Raw genomic sequence first — 21,318 nt, 5'->3', positions numbered from 1 at the left:
ATACTGGACTTAAACAGAAGGACTCTAGAAAAGATGGATGTAATATACAGTTACAGAATATTCTACCCATAAACTGCAGAATAAACATTCTTCTAATCAGCACATGGAACATTTTCCAAGATAGACCATATGTTAGGCCACAAAACAAGTGTCAGCAAATTTTAAAAAATCAAAATCATACCGTGTACCTTCGCAGACCACAGTGAAATAAAACTAGAAATCAATTTCAAGAGGAACCCTCAAAACTATACAAATATGTAGAGATTAAGCAGCCTGTTTCTGAATGATCTTTGGGTCAATGATGAAAGCAAGATGGAAATAAAAAATTGTTTTGGATTGAATGGTAGTAGTGACACAAGTCTTAGCCAGAGCAATCAAATAAGAGAAAGAAATAAAGGACATCAAATTAGGAAGAGGATGCCAAACTATCCCTATTTGCCAAAGATATGATCTTGTATCTAGAAAACCCTAAAGATTCCTCCAAAAGACTACTAGAATTGATAAACAAATGCAGCAAAGTCTCATGTTACAAATTTAATGTACACAAATCAGTAACATCTCTATACATTAATAACAGCCAAGCTGAGAATCAAATCAAGAATGCAATCCCATTTACAACAGCTGCAACCATGTCATTCTTTGTTATGGCTGAGTAGTATTCTGTAGTATATATATATACCACATTTCCTTTATCCACTCATCAGTTGATGGGAACCTAGGTTGATTCCATATCTTTGCAATTGTGAATTGTGCTATGATAAACATATGAGTGCATGTATCTTTTTGATATAATGACTTTTTCTCCTTTGGGTAGACACCCAGTAGTGGGATTGCTGGATCAAAGGGTAGGTCTGCTTTTAGTTCTTTGAGGAATCTCCACACTGTTTTCCATAGAGGTTGTACTTATTTACACTCAAACCAATAGTGAATAAACATTCCCTTTTTACCACATCCATCCATGCCAACATCCACTGTTTCTGACTTTTTGTTAATGGCCATTATAGGGGTAAGTTGGTATCTCATTGTAGTTTTAATTTGCATTTCCCTGATGATTAGTGATGTTGAGCATTTTTTTATGTTTGTTGGCCATTTGTTTCTCTTCATTTGAAAAATGTCTGTTCATGTATTTCACTCATATTTAAACGGGGGTTATTTGATTTTTTATTGCTGGTTTGTTTGAGTTCCATGTAGATTATGGAGATTAGTCTTTTGGCAGATGTATACTTTGTGAATATTTTCTCCCATTCTAAATATGTCTAATTACTCTGCTATTTCTTTTGCTGTGTGGAAACTTTTTAATTTAATTAATTCCCATTTATTTTTGTTTGTTTTTTGTTGTATTTGCTTCTGGGGTCTTAGTCATAAATTCTTTGCTTAGGCCAATGTCCAGCAGAGTTTTTCCTAAATAGCCTTCTAGAATTTTTATGGTATCAGGTCTTACATTTAAGTCTTTAATCTATTTTGAGTTAATTTTTGTGTAATGAGAGATAGAGATCCAGTTTCATTCTTGTGCATGTGGCCCTCCAATTTTTCTAGCACCATTTGTTGGATAAGGTCTCCTTTCCCAGTGTTTGTTTTGTTGAATATCAGTTGGTCATAGATGTATGGTTTTAGTTCTGGCTTCTCTACTCTGTACCATTGATCTATGAGTCTGCTTTTATACCAGTACCATGCTGTTTTCATTGCTAGCTTTGTAGTATAATTTGAAATTGGATAATGAAACAGGAATATATATTCATAAAAGGAGAAATGGTGATTTTGGCTAATAATGGTCCTAGATCAGCTGGAAAAAAAGAATGTAAAATATTCATTTACTTTAGCAACAAAATGATGATTTGCAACCTTGGCAAATAGGTTACAGTATTGTGGTAGGTTAGAAGACTAAATGAAGTGCCACAAATGAAACATTGAGGAAGTGGTGGAGGTTGGACAACTCTTTTGACTGTGAAGGAGAGTGAGCATCAGGATGGCAATTAAGTTCACAGTTGCACCTGTATTCATCTTGGAGCAGGTAAACTTCACCACATATGGAGTCAGAATAAATGGTAGCTGGATCTCCTCTGTCCCTCCTGGCACTGCCTCTGCACTCTTGCAGTGTGAGCCAAATGACTCATCATGAAGCAGAGGAGAACACCTCTCATCATGCCTCACAATAACAACAACAAAAGATTGAGTCAAAACTAAAACAATGACCACAATGATTTCTAAGGCAGCAGGGCAGAGGAATATGAGACATTGTTTAAGAACAAAAGAATGAAAAGAATACGTGTCCTAAAGTTGCAAAGATTTTTAATGAAGCGGATTCACTTCTCATTTGATTAGCATCATCATTAAATCTGTATAAGCTATATTTGAGTCTGTTTCTAATTTCCTTGTCTGTGTCAGGATGGTGTAGTAGTTAATTAAATGGCCTTTGGGATTAGAGAGAGTAAGAACTGGCTCACATTTCCTAATTGTGGTTCTTAGAAACATTATCAAACTTCTTTGTACCTTAACTTTCTCATTAGTAAAGGGTAGTAATAATAATACCTACTATGAAAACATACTCTAAAGACTGAGTTACATAATGTAAGGAAGGCACTTATCACAGTGCCAATCACATACAAAATATGTAGTCAATGTTTACTGCTGCTGCTGCTGTTATTGCATTTTTTTTATTTAACTCTTTTTCATTGTACATTACCTAGCTAATAATATCTAAATGGTAAGTTTGGTTCAATAATAAATGATGATGGGCTGTGTTTAAAAATGTTAGTGAAAATGGTTTCTCAATTTGTAGCATGCAAATTAAATTTTATACTTATATTATTTGAGCATCATTAACTATTAATAAAAAATGCAAAAGAGAAAGAAAGAAAAGAGAAAAAGAGGATGTTTGCATACTTTTTCCTATTAGATAATATTGTTTTGGTTAACTTAAAGCTTAATTTTTACAAGTAGTCATACCTTTTATTAAGCATTCACCCATTTTTAGCACTCTCATTAAACAGAAGTCCATAGTGTCCCTGATTCAGATCTCAGTGAATCTTATATATGCATGGAGCCTGGTCTTGGTTTAGTAGGTGTCTTCAACATCTTACTTTGGCTATGAAATGGCAACCAAAATATTTACCAACACCTTAGAGACAAAAACCAGGCTTTTCCTCACTCATACTATAATTTTCTCCTAATGTACATCACAAAAGTGTAGACTATACTAAGGTAAATTATGGTTTGGACTACTAATTGATAGACTTACAGCACAGTAGCATCTCACATAGGAATAGGTTTTAAAATTAGTGCTTAAAACAAACAAAAAATAGAATAAATAATGCCCCATTGAAAATGGCCTTAAAGTACTGCGTGGTACTTTCATTAAGTACAAATACAGTTTTTCCTCCAGCCTTAAAATAGAGCTCTGTTTCTTTGGTTAAGCAATAGGTGACAGCTGGCTTCCATGGAAGGCACTTGGAGACCATGTTGCAGGACAAATATTTACTAGATGTTTATAAATGGAGATCACATTCATCGTAGCAAGATGGTCTCACTCAAATGGTCAAGAATTTAGGTAACTGGAGAAACAGCAGATTCACGCCTTCCATTTCACCTTCACTCAGAGCTGTAAACTCATCCTGTGGACAGTCGACAAAGTCAACTGGTCTCTCTTTCTGTCCCCTGCACATGTATAATTGAATTTATGTTACATAAGCATACCATGCTACTCCATTGTAAGTTACCAAATGACATCAGTACACTAAATGCTTTAACATCTATGAACAATCTTGTCACAAACACATTTGAGAGTTGGACTTAATATCACTAAGGGGTTTTTTAATCCATTGATTGAACAAACACACAAAAACCCCAAGGAATTTGTCAGAGGCATTGTCCAAATTATGTTAGGAGCATAACAATGATAACAAAAGATAAACTATGGGTCCAATATATCCCAATATATAGTTATCTGCTGGACCCTCTCAGTACAGCTGTGATACAACAGGCATCTGAAAACATCTGCTTCTCTCTGACACCGGGATGGAAGATCATGGGAAGAGATGTTACAAAGCAGTATGACCATATTTAATGCACTAATTGGTGCTAGATATGCTGAAATCTTGGTAATTGAGACAGAAGTATTTTCTGAGTAGACACAAAGAAGAATTCCCCTACTAACGCAGCTTCAGATTATATCCAACATCTGTCTTACACGGTAAACTAGTAAAATTTTTCTGTTGAGAGCAACTTTACTTAATCTATACAGATGTAGTGCAGATGAATCAATGGTGTGTTGAGCTCTATAGATCAATAATTAAAGTTGAAAAATGAACATTTTTTTCCTTCCTGAGAATAGGCTCACTATATGGCCATATATGAATAGACTTATTAATTTCTATGTAAATAAAAATCAAAATGGAGTGCACATTTGGGGCAAAATGGAAAAATACATTCCACTCTTCTCCCTGACTTTTGTTATCTATAAAGACCCATATTTTTTTTCTATTATTTTAAATATTTAACATATTCTTGCCAAAATATGTTTGAGGAAATTGTATAAACTAATATTCAAAAACAGTGAGAGGAGAAGAAAAGAATAAAAGACGAAAGGAGGGAAACAAGGGAAGAAGGAAGATGAGAGGGTCCAAAAGGCAATTAAAGAACACTAATGAGCTTATGAAAGTTGCAATAAACTGGTAGTCATTGAAGTCATATGGTTATTTTTTTTTTTTAAAAAGCACAATTTTAAAACCACAAAAAATTAAGTATAAAATAATGATAAGTACTCAATTTTGTCTATGTGTGTGCTTGGAAACTATGAAACTTATTAACAAGAGTAATTATCTGAGAACTTCAGACTGAGTTTACTTTGTAAAATATATGCATCCTTTGTAGTGATGATATCCAGGGTGTAATAAATCAGTGTTGGATTATAAAAAGCCTTCAATTCAGAGTGCTATTAGTAATTTAGTTAAGTCCTAAACTGCAAGTACATAGATTAGTCCATGTATTTCTAAATCTGATGTTAAGGCTGAATTATGATGAATTGGGCTTTAATTGGGGATTTTGCAAATAAAGCAATAAAGTCTTTATCCATCACTTAATACAAAAGAGCAAAGTCTCTAGAAATCCCCTTCCCCCAAAGAAAGATAGAAAACAAGAAAGGGAAAAAGATACAGAGATATTTAAGAATGTCTTTAAGAAGTACTCAACCCTAGGAACTTTACTGAAAATTCCGAGAAACTGAAAAAAGTGCATTTTGTACTAATGATGGCAACATTGTAACCCTTACCTACCTTCAAATAAAGTTGTACTCAATAAGAAATAATTGACTATTTATTTGAATAATGACTTATTCAAATAGTGCTTGTGCGTGTTTTTCTCATTGGATTTATTTGATTTTGAGCTACTATTACTTTAACAACCTTCCACCCCAATTATACAGATGAGGAAACTGTTTCAGAAAAGTTAAATAATGCACCAAAGGCTATACAAGGAAAGGGCAGGTCTCTGACTACAAAGCTCTTTATGCCCTTTACCATGTTGAATTCCTCATTATTTTTAAAAGTCAATCATCTCTAGCATTGGTTTTGGAGAAGACTCTGGAAGTCTAGATTTCATACTAATGGGTCACTTTTTCAATCCAGACAGAGTTAATGGGTTGGTTGGAAGCTGTAAAGGGAGGAGAAAGGATTCTGGTTCTTGGGTGAGCTTCTGTTGTATTCTTCTTCTTCTAAATGGTGTTAGCCACGACAGAGACAAACAATGAGAGTGACGAGGAAGAGAAATTATTCCTACTTATTCCTGGACACTGATTTTAAGTTTCATCCAGTTTGGAGAGAGAAAATGTTTTCTCCTTTTTCCCAAGTTCCTTCTTCAGTCCTTTCTGTCCTTGTCTACTATCCCCTCTCACAGGAGGAGGATGAAAGGAGGAGGAGGAGGGAAGATAACCATTGGTGAAAGTAGAAAAATAGCCACAGGGCTTGCTTGGCCCAGATGCCACCTGTCTTCTCGAGATCTGCCTCTCCCGGGCTTCCCTCATTCTGCTCTGCTTCTTGCCCTGCAGAGTCAGGTGAGGATTTCCCTTGGGGTCACAGGGTTATCGTAAAGCTCTGAAAGTCTATAGGTGGCTTCTAGGTCTACATTTGAGAGAAGAAGCAGCAGAATCTTAACTCACCCATTTGCATTGTGCTTGTCAGTGTTAACATTGTAGGGCTGCTCATTTATCTTGGACTCCTGGTTCAGAATTCAGAATGAGGGTTGACTAGACATTTCCAGAATCTACTCTTTCCAAAAACATACTCTTTTTATTGCTTTTATTGCTAGTAAGAGAGCAGAACACTTGGTTCCCCAAAGAGAATATAAAGTTTGGTTCACTTGAAAGATTATCATACAATTTTAAGAAACTAAAATATGTGTTATGTTTTCAATTTTCTCCCGTGATTGCAATAACTGAAATGGGAGAATTTCCAAATCTTGCTTTTGGAGACATATAAATCAAAGACAGTAATAAAAAAACTGGATAATTTTATAAATTTTGTAGCCTGACAGTATTGCTTTAAAAACTGCAAATCTTTCACACATCATGATTTAAGAACACGCTTTCACAATGTTTAATCACTAGCTGATAGAAAGACAAGAGTTTGCATTGAACCCAAAACTTCCATCTGTTAGCTAACTCTTTCAAAGTGTTTACTACTAATAAATTTTATTCAAAAAATAAACATTGAAAATTAAAATATGAAGATGTACTTCTCTTTTTTTCTGAAGATTGTATTGTGTTCAAATCTGCAAATCACCCAATCCCAGATTCCTCATCCTAGGTCATTTCTCTTGGTCAGACACTCTCATTGCATCCTCTACTTTTTCCTTTTAGCTGTTATTGCAGCAGCAGTTAAGAAGTTGTTGGTATAATCATGGTTGATGGAGCATGTGTCTCTGTAGATAACAGGCTCCATGAACAGGGGATCATATTTGTTTGTTCATCATCATATTTCTGCTGTTTAGCATACAGCCTGATACATGACAAGTAGATAAACTTCAACCAAAACAATGTATCACATCTTTAATGCAGACACAGATATTACAACCAGATATATTTAAGGTAGATATTAAAGAGATTGGCAAGAATATAAAACATTGCTACTTTTCTCAATAATTTTTTATTTTTGTTTTGGAAAACATATTTTTATGGTAATAGATGAGTTATGCTAAGAAGAGAAAATCAAAGTAAAGCTTGTAGCACAGTACCTGGAACATAGTGAGTGCTTCATAAATGTTACTTATTAGTATGATCATTAATAAGGTTATTACTGTATGTCCTTTGTATTCTTGACACAGATGGGAAAACTTGCTATCAAAAGTAATTTTAAAAGCTACCTGTTTTTATAGTATTACCTACAGTCCTTATGTCTCATGTTATACCCCAGCCACAGAAAATCATTTGAGATTTCTCCAGAATACCAGACCCATTGGAACCCATTTACCTTCACACATGACATTTGCTCTGCCTGGAGAGCTCTTCTTTTCCTAGTCTGCTTAACACACTCACTTCCCACTCCAAAGCTTCCACGTCAGAGTTAATCGGTGTCTCATGGCACTTTGAACATACTACTTTTTACTTCATATTTTTGTCTATATTGATTTGTACCCCTTCCAAGCTTCTAGAGCAGTTTTCGGCATATAACAGGTACTCAAGAAATACTGTGAGAATGCGTGAACCAATTGAGCAAGTCAGGTTTGCTTTTAACATAATGTGGATTTTCATGCAGGGCATTGAAGTTGTTTCAGTTTTCTTTTTCAGGGTGGCAGGGCTTTACTTGCAAAGAGTAGTTACTGACATTGCTAATTAGACCCATCGTATATCCTACCAAACCTCACCAGATGCAGACATGCCACTCAGTCTTTGTGTTTTCCTACCAATATATGCTGCCAGCACTGGCTTTCTCAAAGACTAGAAAGAAGTACATCTTTGGTCAGTGCCTGTGAAAAACAAAAAACTTAATTGAAAATCTTATTCTCTTAGACCAGCCAGAGATAAAAAGGCCACTTTCTGGGTACTTTGGCAGAAAGCTCTTGTTGACTCTCAGCCTGTACTCTTAGTGAAGCTCACAGCCTTTGGGATCTGGCCTGTCTTCCCAGATGAGTTGGGGGCTGGCTTTTGTGGAGTGTTGTAGAGAGGGAAAATAATTAGGAAGAACAGAATGGTACATGTAGTGATGAATTTTCTTAATTCCAATCCAGTTTTAATGAGCCCTTTCTAGGCATAAAAATTGAGGATATTGAAAGTCACAAAGTTGCTAAGTGTTAAAACAGGAGGCTGAGGATGGAGTGTATTTGCTAGGCTTCCTATGATGTATGTTTTAATTCTCTATTTAATAATATCCAGTTGGAAATGATATTAGGGTAGGACTAGAGGTACCGATTAAGCAATGTTCACAGTCCACATTTCCATTACCAATCATCCCGGTTTGTCCAGAACTGAAGGGGGTCCTGAGATGCAGGACTGTCATTACTAAAACTGGGAATGTTCTGAGCAAATCAGGATAAGTTGGTCTCTTTAGCTGATCCATTTACGGCATGTTTGAAGAGCTTAAGCAACCAGGAATACACTATGGTATTCATCCTAACACCACCCGAGTTCCATCATTGAAATAGAGTAAATGAGAAGCTGTTATGGGCTGGGGTTTGATGAGCAATAGCTACATTTATTTATACTTTGCTTCTGGGGAGATGGTAGAACATAATGCTTAGTAGCCTTGATCCTGAGGCCAATGTGTCTGGGTCCAAATCCCAGCACTACCATTTATTTGCTGAGGAGCCTTGGGAAATTTATTTAGCTTCTTTATGCCTCCATTTTCTCATGTGTAAAGTTTCTAATTCTAGAACCCATCTTACTGGCTTGTTATTGAGGATTAAATTAATTAACATATTTAATATCCTTAAAACAATATTTATTGTTGGTATTGTTTTTGTTGTCACTGTAATTATTGTTACTACTGGTAATTTGCTTTTTAATCCTTCAGTTTCCTTACCTGTAAAATGTAGATAATATCTCATAGAGTTAATATGAGGATTAAAAGAGATCAAAAAGATTAAAAGAGAAGTTAATATATGTAAAGCACGTAGCACAATGACTGGCAAAGAGTAAGCCCTCAAGTTTTACTCAGTATTAATATTATTATTACTATTGTTATTGAAATTGTTATTTATTTTTAATTTGTTTGCTTTATTCTAGTTCCGAGGCAGAAAATCACACTCATGGTTATAAGCAAATGCTTTGGATTGTTAGAAAGCTTTGAGTTTTCTGATTAAATGTTTCTTATGTTTTTTTTTTTTTTTCACGTTATAGGTCTGGCACCCAATAAACTGTCTCATGTAGCCAACCCTCTCAGATGGTGATACAACTGGCCCAAGTTATTTGCCTCTCTCTGGGATGACTTGTCTATCAACAGACGCAGGCACATGGACCAATAGCAGTGACAATGGACTGCTGCTTTATTTCTGCTGTGATTGTCAGAGCCTCTTTCAAAGAAGTTTCAGGTAAGTGACTGAGGCAGATGACTCTCCTGTTTCTTTTTCTATTTTTTTTTTTTCTTTTTTGCCACCCTTTGCAAAATTCTCAGTTTCCACAATTCAGGGACTGCTTAGCCTTAATGTTTCCCATAAACCTCAAAAGATATATGAGAATACAGCTGCACAGACATAAAATGTTTGTTAGAAAAGAAAATGAAAAACTGGAATCCATTCTTTAAAGCAAACATTTCTAACTATAATGCAATGCAAGTGTCATGCTCGAGTTGAGGAAGGAAAAGAGGAAAGGAAAAGGAGAGAGGTAGAAATTGCAAACCAATTAGTAGAGCTAAATCTTTGAGGCTCCAGGGAAAACAATATTATCGAACATACATTCCAGCTTGTAATGTGACTATAGATTTTTTATATCTCCATGTGGCATGATAAGTCATAAACTTTGTAGTTTGGGGCGGGAAATCCAAAAGATTGGTTTAAGTCTTTAAGTTATAACACCAGGGCTTACATAAATAGAAATCAATCTTAGAACAACATTTGATACCGTCAGTCTTGCGAACAAGGTAAGCATATCCAGCCTTTGAAGTCTCTGAAAAGGTGTAGCATTGAGTAAGGAATGTCTGTCCTCATATGAACTCATTGTATGGTAGAAGGACTTAAAAGTAGCTCTGTTTATAAGAAAATATGAACACTTGCCAAAGACAGATATCAGGTGCATTCAGGTGGCCTAAGCCCTGGCTCTTCTAAGTATGTTTGGATGCTCAGTTCATTAACATCCTGTGGTTGGATTTGGAGGGCTCTGCACATAACTAAAGGAATGCGGCCAATACGTGCAATGAGATCAGTTTCATTCCATTTCTGTAATTCAGCCCTGTTCAGAGTAACAAAGAGAGCCCTGAAAGGTTTAGGCTTCCAGTTAAAGACAGGATTTTAAGCTTGTCTGTCCTATAGCTGGTGATGTGATAGGGAAGAATCGTAGTGAGCACAGGCAGTGTGCCAAATGAAAACTACCACGCTCAGGTGGAAGGGATGTTAGGCAAACCATCATGTGCAAGCGCACTTTTCTATAGGGACAGCATCAGTCTTTCTAAATGCCATAAAAGGTGAATTTGATTTTCAAGATTTGAGGAGGTAGGTAGACCCATTGTCTGAGTGAGAGGTGCATGTGCTTTAGGAATTCCTTGAAGTGTTTTCATGAAAGTAATTTTATGAATAAAAGGTGGTTTCTGGAATTCATTCTGAGTTCAAGGAGTCACTATTTTTCAGGGTGTGTTCAGGAAGTCAGTAGTAAAATGAATATATACACTAAAAACCCAAATAAAAAACATGAGTTTCTCCTTCTGAGGAGCTGGGGGCATTTTTTAAGAGAAAGGCTACTGTTAGCCCTTCCACCTTACACGCAATTCACGTCAGGACAGGTTGAACAGTGCTGCCTCCATGCCTCCTCCATGTGTCACGTTCCAACATGCATGTACTTACTTTTCTCTTGGTTTCTCTCAAGCCTCATTAAGTTGCCCCATCACAGAACTTATGCTATTTTACAATAACCCAATTAGATCTACATAACAAGAGCATTTCTCCAGAACTTCCTTTTGCTTTTTTCACTAGGTTTGGCTATTTATAGCATTTTTCTAAGCTCTTCAGACTAGTTTTTTTTTTTCAATAGTATGATTGGCCATGCTTAATGTCACAGTGTATCACTATTTCACTCCCCCAACCAATGGAGTGAAATCAGATGTGAAAATCTAACCAACAGAAACCTCACCATCAAGTAATAGTACTAATCATTTCATATATTTTGGAAATTCTTCAATATCTACTGTTCAAGCAATTGATCAATATTTACTATATTCTTACTGTAGTCTCAGGCACTGCTCGTAGGTAATTGTATATCTCTCCTCTAAATTTCTGGGCAATTTATTACCTGTAATATCTGTAATATTCATTTGACTGAAAGTCATACACATGCATTTTCCATAATATCTTTTTTTTTCCTTTTTTGGAAACCAGGTCTCACTCTGTCAACCCAGACTAGAGTGCAGTGGCTTCATCATAGCTCACTGCAACCTCAAACTCCTGGGCTCAAGTGATCTTCCCATCTCAGCCTCCCGAGTAGCTGGGACTACAAGTGCATGCCACCACATATGCTATTTTTTTTTTTTTTTTTTTTTGTAGAGACAAGGTCTTGCTCTTACTCAAGCTGGTCTCACACTCCTGACCTCAAGTGATCCTCCTGTCTTGGCCTCCCAGAGTGCTAAGATTACAGGTATGAGCCACCATACCTGGACCATGATATCTTTTATTTACTTCCATGAGGCAGATACTACGCTAGATGTTTTATGTACATCCTTCCTAATATTCCCCCAAATCTCTTCACAGTAGGAAACATACCCTCCTTTTATAAATGAGACACTGAGATTAAAGATACTGGGTCACACACCTGAAGCTACAGATCTAGTAAGTAGCGGAGTTTTCCAGACCAAGACTCTGTGATGCCACAGCTGTTCTCTTTTTACTGGACCACATGTTTAGGGTTTGTCTGCCAATCCTATTGAAAAGGCTTCACAGTCAGGGAAACATGTCTTGAAATTTCACTGGCTAGTATGGTATTTTCCATGATTTATTTGTTCAATATATTTTTATTAGATTTTTTATTAATTAAAGATGTTGGTCATTTTGGGTGATGAATTAGCAAGACTATTGGCAGGACAAAGAAAGGAACTAGAAAAAAGCCATAAGAAAGAGGATGATATGGGGGTAAAATCTATTTGTAAGGGAAGAGGAATACCTGTGGACAGATGATCATGGTGACTCTAGAATTTGAAAATTGTCCTTAGTTGAGAAAATTCTCCAAGGAGAAATCAAGCATTTACATAGTGAACTGGATTTTTTCTCCTACTGTTCCTCCCACCCTTCCTTCTTCCTTCCCTCATTCTCTCTCTTCATTTCTTCCACATTAATTGCTGATATGCAAGGTTTTATGTTAGATGCGAGGACCACTATGATGCATCCAAGAAGACACACATAGAAAGACATAAGTATAAAATATAATCAATTCTTTACCAGATTCTAAGAGAACAAAAAGTCGAAAATTGCCATGGTAGAGAATTAAGTAAATTATGTATATACACATATTATATATATACACACACAAACTTATATACACACATACCTATATACACATATGTGTGTATATATAGCATAAAATACACAGAATTTTAATTATATATGTTGTATATATGCATGTGTATACATACACAGTATTTGCCTTAGGAAAGAAATTTTCTTTCTTGAAGTCCATGAGGGCATGGACCATGGGCATTTACTGTTTTTAAAAAATCATTCACTGAATCCAGCTTATTCTTGTGCACCTTGCTAATCCTTAGTAAATACCTAATTTACTTTGTTTGGTGAGTGTCCATGTTAACAATTTCTTATTTTATTCTCTTCACCTTTACTTTATCTATGTTTTAAACTTTTTATTTGCATTGAAATTCTATTCAAGAACTCTTTAAATAACAACCACAATACTTGTAGAATATTACTTCACAATTTTCATAGTATTATCACATCATCACCTCAGTTTATTTTTTCTTTAAACAATCTGGGATTTTATTTTTCAGGTGAGTAGATGAGGATTGAGGAAGACTCTGATTTCACCACAGTCACTCACCTGGGAAAGGGAGATCAAAATCCTGGGCTTCTAAGCCCAGAACCCATTTCTGATTCTCTAGGAAAGAATTTATAGTGAAAACCTCACATCTCATACACCTAAATTAAGAAACATTTTCTTCCACTACAACCTAGGAGAGTATATACTTTGTAAAGAATCAGGTCTGGAGCTACTATTCGTGGGACTTTAGTGAAGTTAAAATTAAACTTTCTGAGTTTCAGAGTCTTCATATTTTAAAGAGTAAATAACTGTCTTGGAAGGGCTGTTGCAAGGATGTTATGAAATCATGTGAGAGGCTGACTCACATTTACCCAGCATGGAAGGCATTAAACTCTAGGAAAAATGCTTCATGTGAGTTAGGGTAAGTTGAGGAAGGGAGAGCAGTGTATATTTAATCTGCCTAGGGAGGCATCAAGGAAGATATAGAAATTAGATTGGCTTTTAGGGGAAGATAAGTTTTAAGTTGGCCAAAAACAGCATCCCAGACAGAGGGATAGAACAAGAAAAGACAGGAAAGAGAATGGTGAAAATTGGAGGAAAATGAGATGGCCAGTCTGACCAGGGAAGATTTGTGTTGGGAAATCATAAGAAATAGGCAAAACAGTGAAATAAAAATAATTGAAAGGGACTTTGATTCCAGGTTGAGAATATGTGACTTTTAATTTACCTTCTACCAATTTTGGAAGCAGGGGCAATAACATAATGGAAGTGATGTTTTTGGAAGGAAGCTCTAAATCTTAGCATATGTTGGATGGGAAGAGTTTTAAACAGGAACCAGGATTAACAGGGCGTAACTTATTGTGATCACTTGTACAAGCACAGAATGATCATCTTAGCCTAGTGGAAAGCAAACAAAATGTCTACTAATTGTGTCTTCTCAGATGTCTCAGAAGTACCTCAAATCAGCACTTCCACAACCACCTCAAATCTGATTTCAATCCTCTATTCCCTCTGTGTCCCACCAACTATTTTGTCACTCATATCTAAGAATTATCCTTAGCCCTATCTTATCCCTCATTCAACCATTCGGTCACAAAATCCAAGTCAATTCTGCTTGTTAAATATCTATCGTCTCTTTCAACCCCATGTCACTGCAAATATTCACTGAGCATCTACTCTGAAATAGGTACTGTGCTAGGCACTGGGATAAGGTGGCAGACGTGTAGTTTACAATCTAGCTCAGAAAGCAGACACTGAGCACTTACCACATGATCACTGCTAAAGAAAAGTACAAGTCCTATTGCCAGGTGTCACAAGGCTGTGAATCTTGATCTGAGGGGTCTATGAGACTTTCCTGGAGAAGTGACATTAAAACTGAAATCTGAAAGATGAAAAGGAGTTGAGTGATGAAAGAGAAGAAAAGAATAAATTCCAGAAAGGAGGAATGCCATCTGTAATGGTCCTGTGTCAGGAAATGCCATGGCATGTGTGGAGAAAACAGAGAATTCCATGGAACTAAGAGATGACCAGCTGGAAGCCATATGGTATTTTGTTGACCTACCAAACTTAAGTGTTTTCTTTCCTTCTTTCTTATACTACTCTCACCAGTTTTCCACCTTGCAGCTAGAGGGACTTTTCTTGAATGTAAACTTCATCATGTCACAAATTTCACAGGAGTTCCCCACTGCCCACACAGTAAAAGTCAAATTCCCAGTGTAGTATGCTAGATCCTTCTGTTTCCTTCCCTGTCTTCCGCACCTTCCAACCCGAAGTGCCAATGATACTGTTTATGGCTCCTCAAAAAAGTCATGCTTGTTCACCTACTTATGTCTTTGCCAGCTGCTATTTCCTTCACCTCGAATGCTTTTGTCTGCCTGGAAGACTCCTACTCATCCTTTACTGGAACTCATATTCTACATTCTCTAAATCAGAGATCAGCTACTGTCCACAAGCCAAATCCAACTCTCTGCCTGTTAATGTCAGGCCCATGAGCTAAAAATGATTTTTACCTTTTTTATAGAGGTTGAAATAAAATCAAAAGAAAAATAACATTTTGTGATGTGTAAAAATTAAATCAAATTCAAATTTCAATAACCATAAATACAGGTTTTAAAAACACAGCCGTGCTCATTTGTTTACAGATTGCCTATGGCTGCTTGTTCACTACAACAGCAGAGCCAAGTTCCGGCCTTTTACAGAAGAAGGTTTCTGATCCCTGCTCTAATCCAACCTCCCCAGTGTGCTCCAGGTGGAACCCCTCCCCTGGAAAATATTATTCTTGGAGCAAATCACTTACCTGGCTACTACCCAAAGCACCTAGCAGAAAAATTGTTTTTTAAATTTGAGCATGGAACTTGACTTCTCTTCATTTTAATTTCCTCATCTGTATAATGGAGGCAGTAACAGTGTCTATCTCCTAGGTTTTCTGTGAGGATTAAAGTAGTTCAAGTGTTTAGAACAATGCCTGGCACATAAAAAGTGTCAACTATATGAACATTTTTTCCTCAAATATATATTGTATATTCATCTATTGTTACACTTCACTGTATTTCAGTTATTTTTTCATTATCAGTTAACTGAGATTTTTCTTTTGACTTGTACAAGTTGAATAAACAAATGAATTTGAGTCAATCATGGCCATGGAAGATGAGAATGAACGTGGATTATCTTGAGCACGACACTGACATTTAACATTTGTGTTACCAATTTTGTGCCACTTTTCCATAAGACATTTAGCTGAATTTTAAAAATGCAATAAACTGGAACATTTATTTATTCAAATGCGAGAAAATATAAGGGATTTTTGACCAAACTGGAGGAGATATATTAAGATCTCACAAGCTTCAGAACAGTTACTCTAAACTTTCATCACTTTGAAGACAATTTCCTGACTTTTATTAGAGCCATTCTAGATAGTTCATTCACACTTCCCAGTGTCTTTGTGTGCCCTGGTGCCAACTTCTCTTTTCCTGTCTCCTTGCTACTGACTTGTTTGCCTCCAGCACATGAGGCTACATTTAACTTGGTTCAAAAGCAAGAATAGATGTTATCACAATGTAATAACTTATGAAGTATCCCAGCCTTAAAAGAAACACACACACACACACACACAGTCCACAGAGTAATTCACTGGAGTTCCCAGCTTTAACTTAGAATGCACCTATTGCCGAGATTATAGAGCAGGTTGGTCATTTTCACCGAAATGCTGGATGGGTTCTCCAGAAATCTATGTCCATAAAGGGTTTGCAAAGCCATTGGGAGTTAATTCATCTTGAGCAAAACGAGAGTCTGGGGAACAAGTTTAAGGCAGTAGAGTAGAGCAGATCTTTGGTGGTCAGAGAGGAAAGGTGACTCTGACGACAGCAGATAATATGTCCTAACTGTCTGCCAGACCAGTCCCCTTGGACTCATCTTGTCCTCCTATGTGAATGTTAAACCTGAAAGGGCAGTTTCTCGGGTTCTTGGTATGATGTTGAGTCATAAACAGCATTGCTTTAGGTCCTTTTCAAGACAGTGCATGCATGCAGGGGGAAAAAAAAAAAAGAAAGAAAAGAAATGAAAAAAAGGGAGAGAGTGAGGAGAAAGGCCATCTCTCTCCTGTGGCAGCCTTGAATTTAGAAGAGATCCAGTGCTTCAGGGGCAGTGACAGGGGCATGGGCTGTGGTCCTGGGCACATGTAGAGGCGTCTGCAGAGGAGCTCTGTGGGAAGAAAGCTGTATGCAGCACAGATATTAGCAAAGGTCTATGGAGCATGTAATAGGCACATCTAAACTTGGAAGGTCAAAGTTTCCTAGAAGATGGACAAGCAAACCTGAGACATAAATGAAGGAGTGGTGAGGTGCAGGAACATCTATTTCAAAGTCTTGGCCATGATGAGGATCATGGCCCACTTAGGGAACTCATTTAATTCTGACCACAACTTATGAAGCTAGTGCAATTATTGTCTCCATTTAAAATGAGAAACTGAGGCATAGAGAGATTAAGTAACTTGTTTTAAGTAGCAAATCTAGGATTCAAACCTAGGCAGTCTGACTCTCAAATCTGTGATCTTAACCTCTACTTTATAACAATCGTAGTTTATAATAGCCATAGTTAAATAAACAAGTATTATAAGTCACATACTATACTAATTAGTTTATATGTAGTAGCTGATTTAAATATGTGTCAGTTATCTCCTCAGTTATCTCTTGCTTCACACCAAAACTTAGTGCCTCAGATCAATAAAGGTCATTTATTTTGCTCATGAGTCCGTAATTTTGTCTGGGCCTTGCCCCACCCAACATCTATTCAATTGAGGTCAGGAGGATCTGCTCTCAAGATGGCCTGCTCACACACTGGCCAGGGGTGAGGACAGTTCTTCATATGGTGTGTCCATCTGGGCTGGGCTTCCTCACAGCTTCATGGCTGGGTTTCAAGGTTAAGCATGCCAGGAGAGGACCAGCTTGAAGCTGAATTACTTTTTATGCCTTAGAAGGCACACATAGCACCACTTCCACCATGTTCTGTAGGCTGGAGCAGTCATAACGGTTTGCCCAGGCTCAGAGGCGAGACACAGACTCCACCTCGGGAGGAGTGGCCAGGTTCTGGAAGCACCTGTGAGATCAGGTACACTGTTGCAGCCATTTGGGGAAAACACATTAATATGTATTACATGACTTAATCTTTACAATATACCTATAATATGGGTTTTATTGTCCTCATTTTGAAGATGAAAATTCAGACTTGAGATTAAAGAACTGGACCACAGCCACATAGCAGGCAGATGGTGGAAGAGGGAGCATGTTTCTGATTCGGTACTCCATGCATTGCTCTGTCTTCAGCATTAGGTGTTGGCCTTTTCTAATCACTACTCTCTCAGCAAAATGAATTACTTCTTCTTTATTTTATTTTATAAACTTTTGCATGTCTCTGTTATTTTCATCTGTCACACTGATGTGTATGAAAAGATAAAGCCTTAAAGTACAATACCAAAGGGCGTGGACTCTGGAGTCATGCCTGCAGACTCTTGAGTTCAAACCTCAGTGCTGTGACTTACAAGTTGTTTAGATGGTCACTTGACCTATTTCCTCATTTTCAGAATATGGGTGAAAATACCATCTTCCTGTACAAGTTGTGAAGAATGAAAGTGGTAATTGTGAAGTGCTTAGAACAGTGCTTGCCACCTAGTAATCGCTGTAAAAGTGTTAATTATTATTTGTGATTCAATTATTTGAATGTCTTCTTCTCCTGTGAAATTGTTAGCTCTTATAGGCGTAGGGATTCATTATCATCATCATCTTCTTTTTCAATAGGTATTATTTTTTAAAGCAGTTTTAGATTCATAGCAAAATAGAGGGCAAGATATTAATACAAGGATTTACCACATATCCCCTGCTCCTACATGTGCATAGCCTCCCCCATTATCAGCATTCCCTACCATGGTGGTACCTTTGTTCCAACTGATGAACCTACATTGAGGCATAATTATCCAGCATCCATAGTTTACATTATTGTTCACTCTTGGTATTATAAATTTTATTGGTTAGTTTAAATGTATGACATCCATCCACCATTATGTGTCATACAGAGCTGTTTTACTGCCCTAAAAAATCTGTGCTTCATGTGTTTGTACCATCCCCTGCCCAATGCATGGGAACCACTGAACCTTTTACTTCCTCCATAGTTTTGTCTTTTCCAGAATGTCATATAATTGGAATCATATAGTATGTAGTGTTTTCACATTGGCTACTTTGCCTTAGTAATATGCATTTAAGTTTCCTCCATGTCTTTTCATGGCTTGATAGCTCATTTCTTTCTAGCACTGAATGATGCTCCATTATGTGGATATACCATAGCATATTTATTTATTTGCCTACTAATGGACATCTTGGTTCCTTCCCAATTTTGGAAATTATGAATAAAGCTGCTACAAACATTCATGTGCAGATTTTTGTATGGACATAAGTTTTCAGCTCCTTTGGGTAAATAGCAAATAACTTGTTTGCTGGGTCACATGGTAAGAGTATGTTTAGTTCTGCAAGAAACCATAAAACCATCTTCCAGTTGGACCACTTGGCATTCCCACCAACAATGAATGAGAGTTCCTGTTGTTCCTCATCCTTGCTAGCATTTGCTGTTGTCAGTGTTATGGATTTTAGCCATTCTAATGGATGTGTAGCAGTTATCTTGTTATTCAATTTGCATTTCTCTGATGACATTATGTGGAGCATCTATTTATATGCTTATTTATCATTTATGTATCTTCTTTGGTGACATGTTTCTTAAGGTCTTTGACCATTTTGTAAAATAAGGCTGTTTGTGGTCTTACTGTTGATTTTCAAGAGTTCTTTCTATATTTTGGATAATGATCCTTTATCAGATATGACTTCCACAAATATTTTATCCTAGTTTGTGACTTGTCTTTTTACTCTCCTGACAGTCCTTTTCATAGAGAAGAAAATTTTAAGTTTAATAAAGTCCAGTTTGTTAATTCCTTTTGCCATGGATTATTACTGTGGTGTTTTATCTAAGAAGTCATCACCAAACCCAAGGTCATCTAGATTTTCTCTTATTTTATCTTCTTGGAGCTTTATATTTTTGCATTTTACATTTAAATCTGTAATCCATTTTCAGTTAATTTTTGTGAAATGTGTAAGGTCTGTGTTTAAAAATTCATTTTTCGGCTATGTGATGTTTAGTTTTTCCTGCACCATTTGCTGAAATTACTATATTTTCTTCATTGTATTATTTTGCTCCTTTTTCAAAGATCAGTTGACTATACTTATGTGGGTCTCTTTCTGGGCTCTCTAATTTGTTCCATTGATGTATTTGTCTATTTTTTTTCCACCAATACAACCCTGTCTTGATTATTGTGGCTTTATAGTAAGTCTTAAAGAAGTGGTGTCAGTCCTCCAACTTTGTTCTCCTTCAATATTGTGTTGGCTATTCTGGGTCTTTTGCCTCTCTATATAAACTTTAGAATTTGTAGATATCCACAAAATATCTTTCTGGAATTTTGATTGGGATTACATTAACTCTATAGATCAAATTGGAAAACTGACATCTTGATAATGAGTCTTCTCTTCTATGAACATGAGCTATATCTCCATTTATTTAGTTCTTTAATTTCTTTCACCAAAGTTTTATAGTTTTCCTCATATAGATCTTGTACTTATTTTGGTAGATTTATATCTAAGTATTTCTTTTGGGGGGATATTAATGTAAATGTTAATATTTTTAATTCCAAATTTCACTTGCTCATTTCTGGTACATAAGAAAGCAATTGATTTTATATTAACTTTACACTCTACACTCTTGTAAAATCACTTACTACTTCCGGGAGAATTTTGCTAATTTTTTAGTATTTTCTGCATAGACAGATGATTGTGGCAACTGCAAACAAAGATAGTTTTACTTCTTTCTTCCCAATCTGTATATCTTTTACTCTCTTTTCTTGTCTTATTGCATTAACTAGGACTTCCCATGTGCTTTTGAAAAGTAGTGGTAAGAGGTGACATTCTTGCTTTGCTCTTAATCTCAGAAGTCTTAAAGTTTCTTACTGTTAAATGTGATGTTAGCTGTAGAGTTTTTATAGATATTCGTTATCAAATTTAGAAAGTTTCCCACTATACCTAGTTTACTGAGTTTTTTAAATTAATAAATCAAGAATGTTGGATTTTGTCAAATGCTTTTTCTGCATCTATGATATATCACATGATTTTGCATCCTTAGTCTGTCAATGTGATGGTTTACATTAACTGATTTTCAAAAGTTGGACTAGCCTTACATACCTGGGATACATCAACTTGCTTGTGGCATATAATTCTTTTTTATATATTGCTGGATTTGATTTGCTAATATTTAGTTGACGATATTTTTACATCTATCCTCATGAGAGAAATTGGTCTGTAGTTTGTTTTCTTGTAATGTCTTGTCTGGTTTTGGTACTAGGTTAATGCTGGCCTCATAGAATGACTTAGGAAGTATCACTCTGCTCCTATCTCCTGAAAGAGATTGTGGGGAATTGGTATAATTTCTTCCTTAAATGTTTGTTAGAATTCACCAGTGAATTCATCTAGGCCTGGTGCTTTCTATTTTGGAATGTTATAAATTATCGACTCAATTTCTTCAATAGATATAGAACTATTCAGATTGTCTGTTCCTTCTTGTGTGAGTTTTGGAAGATTGTGTCTTTCAGGGGATCTAGGTTATCAAGTTTGTGAGAA

The 21,318-nt window shown here is 36.2% G+C and overlaps 1 protein-coding gene across 2 annotated transcripts in view; it reads left to right on the top strand.

Moving 5' to 3' along the window:
* Positions 1-21,318, top strand: part of LOC138397221 (uncharacterized protein C9orf85-like) — a 360,452-nt gene that overhangs the window by 222,680 nt on the left and 116,454 nt on the right. For both annotated transcript variants that reach the window (XM_069491188.1, XM_069491187.1), the window contains one exon: positions 9,326-9,516. In XM_069491188.1, the coding sequence (XP_069347289.1) occupies positions 9,326-9,375 (50 nt within the window). In that variant the 3' untranslated portion in view covers positions 9,376-9,516. The remainder of the gene's footprint in view (positions 1-9,325; positions 9,517-21,318) is intronic.

The sequence above is a fragment of the Eulemur rufifrons genome, chromosome 16 (assembly GCF_041146395.1).
Source record: "Eulemur rufifrons isolate Redbay chromosome 16, OSU_ERuf_1, whole genome shotgun sequence".
Lineage (NCBI taxonomy): Eukaryota > Metazoa > Chordata > Mammalia > Primates > Lemuridae > Eulemur > Eulemur rufifrons.
The sequence above is the reverse complement of the archived record's forward strand: the minus strand, read 5'-3'. Positions and strand labels throughout refer to the sequence as shown.